Genomic DNA, 8531 nt, shown 5'->3' on the forward strand with positions numbered 1-8531 from the left:
ATTCGATATTTTTTTATATTTAAATTTTAATTCTAGCTGGACTGAATTATGCAATGCAATGATATATACTCGGTGTATGCACCAATTCCAAGATCTGCTTGCTGAAAGTAAATTAATTTTTTTTTAAGTCTAAAATGCTTTCCTGATCATTTCCTACTGTCAGAAGTGCATGAAGTTTTGCAAGACAAGCTCTCTGATACAGTTATTGAGCCCTGCATCCATGACAGGATTAGATTTAACACAACATATATTAGATTGCTTATTTACTTTTCATTTTGGAACCACTAAACTTTATTTTTCAAGAAAAAATAAAAAATTCAATGCCCATTCTGTCCCCAAAATCAACATGGAAAAATTATCTGGATGGACTATATGTCTGACAAAAATCTGCCACCTAACAGTTGGATGGTGAATCCTGCTGAACATGACGACCCCTCTGCTATGTCCTTTTTATTATAGGCAGTTAAGAGTCACACTAGGGTACTTGTGGCCTATAAGAAACAATTTTTCTGTAGTCCCACATTTCATTTACATAGAACCATTTACACCATTCTCTTTTATTTGCACATTAATATGGTGCTTTTACCCACTAATCTTCACTGCTGCACTGTCACAAAATTCCTTCACACTTTATTCAGTGTTTTATGACTTTCTCCCACTATCTTTATGGCTAAGCTGTGAGCTGTGACAATGACGTTCTCTCACTATCCAGATTCATCGCAAAATTGCTGCTGCATTTCCTGCATCGACTTCTATTCATAAAATCCTTTCTATTTGGCTGTGGTATAGAGACTTTATGAGAAAGCCTTCCATTTCAGACAATTCGCCTCAAGTGAATTGCATATTATTTGAGTTTGCTGGGTTGAAAGAATTTCTAAAAATTTGCCTCAAATCATTATGATCATCTGTAATACACACCTACCTGTATTGCATACACATGCATACTTTCAAAAATTATACACACCTATACCCATATTAGAGAAATGTACAAAATACACATATACATAGAAATTACACACCTACAGTAGATATACACTATATACACATTACATAAAAAAATCACACATACAGTAGACACACACACATTACATATGCATTGCATAGAAATTACACACATAAAATTTATTTATAGAGAAAAATATCCACAAAACACACATGCATACATTTTATACACATACATACATATAGAATACAAATTACTCATACCATATATATATATATGCTCATACTCATAGCATTACACATAATACACACATGTGTACACACATACAATGGCTAGTGATGTGTCAGTTTGCTGCAGCAATATATTTTTCTGTATCATGGTATAGTTAAAAAATGTTACATCAGTATAATTACCTGCAGTAGACATATTATCTGCTCCTGCGGAGCTACCACATCCCATTCGTGGAGAGGGAGTAGGGAAAAGAAGAGAACAGAACAGAGTCTCTCTGATGACTTTCCTCTGTGAATTCAGGAAGGAGGGGGAGTAGAAAGAGAGGATCTCCAGATATTTTTATTTTACGACCACCATTACTACCTAACCACTCCTGGAGCAACAATCCATCCTGCTTCAACCCTGTAGCTACACCACTCACATAAGACATATCATTATTAAGGTCTAATAGGTTATCAACCAAAGAAATAGACCCCAGTGGTAAATGTTTGGCTCCAAAGTCACCGTCAAATATTGTTCTTTTTTATTGGATCTAAACTTAGGCCCAACCCAGACAGGCTCCACATGTCTAGAGGGCCTGGCCAACCCGGCAAATTGAGTGTCTTTTATCTTGGCACTAGAGATGAGCAACCAATTGTGTCTGATCACCCAATTTGCTTAGTACTTTCTTCACTTTACCAAGAATTAGTCTGTAATCTGGAAAATTGACTGATTTAATTTTGAAAATCAGTGAAACTGAAACCACACAAAATTATATAGTCATCCCTAATGGGCAGCTGAATCTGATATTTCTCTTTTTTCCTAATTTTTGACACACAATCATAGACTTTTTGTATAAATCATCTGGTAGTAGTTCTTTGATACCAACCTTTATAATATAATTATATGTCTGTTCTTATTTATAGGTCCTGTTGGTGAAAGCCTTCCGTTCTGGGGAGTAATTCTAATATCAGGCGGTGTTGCACTTGGCGCTATTTTGGCTGTAGTTGTGATATCTTTTGTGAGTATCAGTCATAAATTGTGAAATTTTATCTTAAATTAAATGTTATCCAATTAGTAACTTTACTATAACTGTATTCTGGAAACCTGCTTACTTCTTATGTCAGGATAGTCCACATATAGTCCTGTAAGAACATATAGTAATTTGTGGTTTGGGAAGGCTTGCTAGTCCCGTAAGGGTCAAAAATTATCCTCAACCAGATTAAAATAAATTTTCCTTATAGTTCAAAGAAATCTTTGATAACGACACAGTGCAATATGGAAAAAAGTTGTTAATCAGAAATTTTGCTTTCGTTGCAGGTCTTTTCTTTCTTTAGTTTTGGAAGTTTCCTGAGTTTTGGCACCTACACCCTTCCAACTGTTGCACCTACTGCTATCAGTGTTTTGCCGACTACCACAGTCTCTATCCCAGCCCCAACATATCCAACATACCATCCTCATAGTAACTTTATGAGCAATAACACTGAGTTACCTCGTTTTAATCGACCAGAACTGCCACGGCAACCACCAAGACAACCATCTCGTCAACCACCTCGTCAACCACTCCGGTAACCAACTTGTTAACTAAATCAACGATACTGGCACTCACTTTGTAAACCAGATAGATAACCATTAGGATGTAAAGATGAGAGAAGGAATATTCTTCCTACTTTCTATATGGATGCAAAGATGAGAGAAGGAATACTCTTCCTACTTTCTATATGGATGCAAAGATGAGAGAAGGAATACTCTTCCTACTTTCTATATTGCCTACACGTGGTTCACCTATTATGAAGCAATCCTTTCACTTTGACTATTGTTGCTATTTATGACTTGAGATTATGCACTCAGTATTATTTTTATTCAATTTTCGGGGACCAAACAACTTGACCAGAGCTTCCACTGTAAATCAGAGCCTCATCCAAACTAATCACTTTATTAACCATGAAGATATCTATTAAGACAACCATGTCAGTGATGACCAAATCAACTGCTTTGGTGACCATCCAGACAACCACCATACCAACCCCCTGTACCATCACTACTCCACCACCACAATGCAAGGATGACTCTGTAAGCAATTTTCCTCTTCTCAAACCCCTTGTCCCAAGTATTAATGACTTGTAATCATAAATATTTGTTTATAGCAGTTGTTTAAAAGCACCAGTCAAATGCGGCCAATAATGGCCATGAAAGAAAGTAAAAGAAAAGTAGAGATGGTCGAACATGTAGCTTCTCTCTCTCTAGTAGAGTCTACAGCTTGGCTGTGTCCATAATTCACACTGTCCTTCATAGAGAAAGCAGCAGGTGTGGTGGCCTTTTTGATATTTTTTTTTCTTCCCATTGTCTACCATTGGTACTTTGACTTCTCAACAGTTAGTTTGGACCAAAACTTATTAAACGTTTATATTCATATTCTATGGATACGACATCAGTTACTAAAACTCTTTTTATTTCAATGTATTGTTTTGTTTTGTAATATGTTTCCAGCAGGGCTGGAGTTCTTTATACTTATTTCCTTAAATCTTGAAAGTCATATTTGATAAAGCTTTTAATTTTTGTATTACGGTAATTGTAAAGAATATGGATTTTTTTTTGCTTTTGCACACAATCACTGTATTTATTTATATATATGCAAGATGTAATATTATAACTATGTGAAGTATGAAATAAACTTTATTTAAATGTTTTTATTTTAAACCAAGGCCTTTGGATCATTTTCTTAAAAAGTGGTTGTTTACCGATACATTGTCTTGTGCCTCGTGAGGTGGGCAGAGATTGACATTTGGAGTCCATCTTTGATCTTCTTTGAATTTTATGGGTGATGCTTCTCCTCTTCAGTTTATGAACCAGAGTATTGCTTTAGGACAGCAATGCTCAACCTTTTTTAGTCCAAGGGCCACACTGTTAGATTGAATCAATTCAAAGACCATGCATATACGCTAAGTGATTTGCTCAAATGGCCATGTGTTTCACTAATCTCCAAAAAAACTACAAGAAAGAAAGTCACACATATACAGTACAGATCAAAAGTTTGGACACACCTTCTCATTTAAAGATTTTTCTGTATTTTCATGACTATGAAAATTGTACATTCACACTGAAGGCATCAAAACTATGAATTAACACATGTGGAATTATATACTTAACAAAAAAGTGTGAAACAACTGAAAATATGTCTTATATTCTAGGTTCTTCAAAGTAGCCACCTTTTGCTTTGATGACTGCTTTGCACACTCTTGGCATTCTCTTGATGAGCTTCAAGAGGTAGTCACCGGAAATGGTCTTCCAACAATCTTGAAGGAGTTCCCAGAGATGCTTAGCACTTTTTGGCCCCTTTGCCTTCACTCTGCGGTCCAGCTCACCCCAAACCATCTTGATTGGGTTCAGGTCTGGTGACTGTTGGTCTGTAATGTATATGGCCATATTTCCACCTCATCCACTCCTTACCGGGGTGCCACACAAAATCAGAACACCCTCGTTCTGCCCATGTTTGGAGACCCTAAAAATAACCAATTGTGGAACTTCACTCTGACATGAAAAATACTTTTAGGTGGCCACCAGACACAAAGAAGCATGCATTTGGTATGATGTTTGTGTGACTACGAATTGATCCTTTACCATCAAATTTATTACAAATTCCCTTGAAATTTAGGATTTTGGCTAGTCCAAATGAGGCTAATCACTAACTTCAATGACAAAAGGGTACAAAAACGTATGAAGCACCAGTCTTAATGAATTCGGTCAGAGTCTTTTATGATCAGGGATACTGTTCTGTCGCTGCCTATAAGTCCAAGAGAATGACTAGAATTTCCTGTGCAGTGGACCAATAAGAATTCACCTGCCTAAGCCTGTTGTCCACGTGAAACCTGGTTGACCATGTATTTTTTAAATGATGCAAGCGATAGTTGATTTCTATCAACTTTTTTATGTAACTTTGTGTTCCTAACATACTGTCAGGGTTCATTTCAAGGTTTGATCACTCTCTCTACCACTATGTAAGTTAGTGTCAAAATTAACTACTAGTGTACAGATGAATACTACTGTGGTGCCAACTACTACTGAAGCCCAAACTACTAATGTAGGGCCAAGTACAGAGAAGGGTCAACTATTACTGAAGCTCTAACTAATTTTGTAGCATGTTATTAACTTAAAAACTACCTTAAAAATGACAAAAAATAATAATGAATAAACACTTTATTAATAAATGATAGCAGTAGACAAGTCCAAGAAGAAGACCCCCTGAAGAAACCACATTTATTGACTTAACGCTTACTACCACTGATTCACCAACTACTACTGTAGCGCCAACTTCTACTGAATCCTCAATTATTTAAGCATCACCAGCTACTATTATTCAGCCAACAACTGCTCTACAAAAAAGTGATTTCCAGCAGATCATTCTGACATATATATAAATTCTTGACATTTTGGGGCTTTTAAGCTTATGGTCTCATGATACATTTTTTTCTACTTATAATGGTTGTACCAAAACTTGTTAATATTCTAATTCAAGGTATCTGTTTTCCCTTTACATGGTGCCAACTTCTTCATTTTTGCTAAATAGTAAGGGACGTATCGGAGTGAGTGCGGCATAGGGGAGGACCGGCATGAAACAGTTTGTAGGAGGAACGTTGGGGAATCAGAGATTGGCTGAATAGCTGGGCAGCTTAGATGGAGAGAATTTTTCACCAGTTAAATATAAAAATGCTATAACATTTTGGTATTGCCGTACTGACTTAGCGAATATTTTTGTTGTCATACAATGAACAATTTAAAATCAAAATGACGAAGACAATGGCGCGATTGCATTTTTTTTCACCATTTAATTTCACTTGGATTTTTTTTTGCCTGTTTTTTCAGTACATTATAGAGTAAAGTGAATGGTGTCATTCAAGCCAAATGGAAAAATAAAGATGGTCCTAGGAACAAGGGAGAAAAATAACGAATGTGAAAAATCTAAAATTCACTCAACTGGGAAAGATTAAATGGGCCATACAGTATGTAATGCTTCATTTCCCCTGTGGTGGTGCTGTAGGAAAATTAAGCACTGATAACCTTCTCCACTGATAACAACTGGTCACTGGGATTGACAGAATCATTAATAGGCCATTCCAACAAAAATGGACAGCCCCTTTAAATAAAAAATAAAGTTTACATGATTAGATGATTACTTGTTGCGAAATTGAAACTCATCATTACCACACATTTCAGATCAGAGAGGGCCTGATACATTGTGATGACTTTAATGAGTCACACATCTAGAATATTAATGTAAGCTGCGAGAACATCAAAATTGCTTAGACATTTCCCTTCACAATTTAATTAAACTCAAAGCTTACAAAATGTGGTACAGTAATCATATGTCTTAGAGTTGTGCAAAAATATTTGCACTGCTCTGGTTTAGTGTCCAGCCTGGTCCGGGCAGTCCTCACTTTTGCAGCCGGCATCATCAGCCTGGCATCTTGCGTGCTTCTGGTGTTTACTAGATCTGTGATGCCATAACCATGCTAAACACTAGAAACATCCAGGATGCCAAGTCGAGGATGTCAGCTGCTGAAGTGGAGACAGCCCTTGTCCGGCTGTCATAAGAGATCGGACAGGATGTTGGACCAGACAGAATGTTCGACCAGGAAAGCACAAATCTTTTTGCTCAACGCTATTTCCTGCCGTTAGGTAATAATTACAATTCTATAATACACCCAGGATCAAGTAACCATTAAAGGGAACCTGTCACTAGAAAAACAGTAACATGAAGATATGGGGTTAATCTACAGGTTAATAGCGTTATTAACCTGTCCGGTGCCTGCAGTTAGCCCAACGCTGTTGGGAGAGAATGTACTTTATTTTCCCCCGGCAGTGTTCCGGTTTCAGTCACAGGGGTGGCACCGATGCTGATTCTCTACTCAGAGCGGCGACTGTAGCTGCACCACTGGCCCTGACTGACACTGGCTCTTCATTTGGACCAGCTGTCAGTCAGGGCGGGGGGCGCATTTACAGCCGACGCTCTTGACTGAACCTGCGTTGGCAGCACCCCTGCGATTGAAACCGGAACGGAGCAAGGGGGACTAAAGTTCATTTTCTCTCTACAGCATTCGGCTAAGTGTGGACGCCAGGCAGATTAATAACACTATTAACCTGCAGATTAACCCCATATCTGCAGGTTAATAGTGTTTTATTCTGTTGATAAGTTCCCTTTAATAGGTGATCTTGCTTCTGAAGATGTCTGCTTCTGAAGATTTTTTTAGATTTTTTGGGGAAAATGTATTGTGATATCTGTTACACACCTTTCCCGGTACAGGGCTCTGCTCTCTACACCCTAGTCCTCTAAACTTTCTTGTACTCAACGTTGGGTTTCGCAAGTAGCCTGGTGTGCTCCCGTGTGTTGAGCTTCCTAGGCCTATATAAGACCTACAAAGACACCCACATATGTCTTGGTATTAAAACATTTTGTTTGTCTTTGTATGATTAACAGTCTGCGTTTGGCTTCCAGTAGCTCTGCAACTTGTCTGCAGTCTTCCATGACCTCTGCTACTTGTCCGCCTGTAGCTTCCAGGATGTCTTCTATCTACCTGTGGCATCCAGAGCCTCTGCTACCTGTCTGTGGTTTCCCAGATGTCTCCGGTCTGCCTGTGGCTTCCAGTACCTGCTTTTTGTACTTGTTCCCTGCCTTCCAAAACCCATGCTACCTATCCACAGTCTCCAGGACATCAACTGTCAGCCTGCAGTTTCCAGAAGCTTTGCGACTTATTCCTGGTCTTCCAGGATGTCTGTTTTTTGTCCACCTTCCAGTACCTATGCTACATGTGTGCGGTCTCCCGGAAGTCTCTGGTCTGCCTGCGGCTTCCAGTTTATATGCAGTCTCCAGGAAGTCTCCCGTACCTCTGCTAATGTTCTCCTGTCTGCTATATGTGATCTGTGTGCCTCGCCCTTCTGCTGTTGCCCGTGGCCCATGTGCCCACTCAGAACTTGGGCTTAGAGATTTCACCTCATCTACTGAGCCCATGACAGTATCACAATGTTATCTGAGTTTTTCCATGCGATTGTAGCTAGTTTTGAGTGAATTTGGTCAGCATTTCAAATACGGGTTCGTGTTCGGGATTCCGGCTTGTTCGAGCCAAAAAATTGGCTCCGCCCATGAACATCCCTGATTTGCCACGCTGTCACGCAGATGTCACGCAATTTTTTTGCTTTCAAACACCTGTTTTTCTCCTAATGCTAAATGGGTGGGTGACTTAGTCTCAATTTTGGCAAAAATTTGCTTTAATTCCACATATGGGATAGTAACTCGGTACTCGGAGATAACACAGAGTTGGAAAGTCATTTTGTGATTTCAAGATAATGAACCACTGCCAAAACAGAGAGGAGGTTAACGATG

The 8531-nt window shown here is 38.5% G+C and overlaps 1 protein-coding gene across 1 annotated transcript in view; it reads left to right on the top strand.

Annotated features, from left to right (window-relative positions):
* Positions 1–3535, top strand: part of LOC141155579 (uncharacterized) — a 98774-nt gene extending 95239 nt beyond the window's left edge. The window contains exons 14-15 of the mRNA XM_073642449.1: positions 2080–2174; positions 2474–3535. Of these exons, the coding sequence (XP_073498550.1) occupies positions 2080–2174; positions 2474–2725 (347 nt within the window). The 3' untranslated portion in view covers positions 2726–3535. The remainder of the gene's footprint in view (positions 1–2079; positions 2175–2473) is intronic.
* Positions 3536–8531: the final 4996 nt, after the last annotated feature.

The sequence above is a fragment of the Phyllobates terribilis genome, unplaced genomic scaffold (assembly GCF_046119375.1).
Source record: "Phyllobates terribilis strain yellow unplaced genomic scaffold, ASM4611937v1 Scaffold_7__3_contigs__length_470593459, whole genome shotgun sequence".
Taxonomy (NCBI): domain Eukaryota; kingdom Metazoa; phylum Chordata; class Amphibia; order Anura; family Dendrobatidae; genus Phyllobates; species Phyllobates terribilis.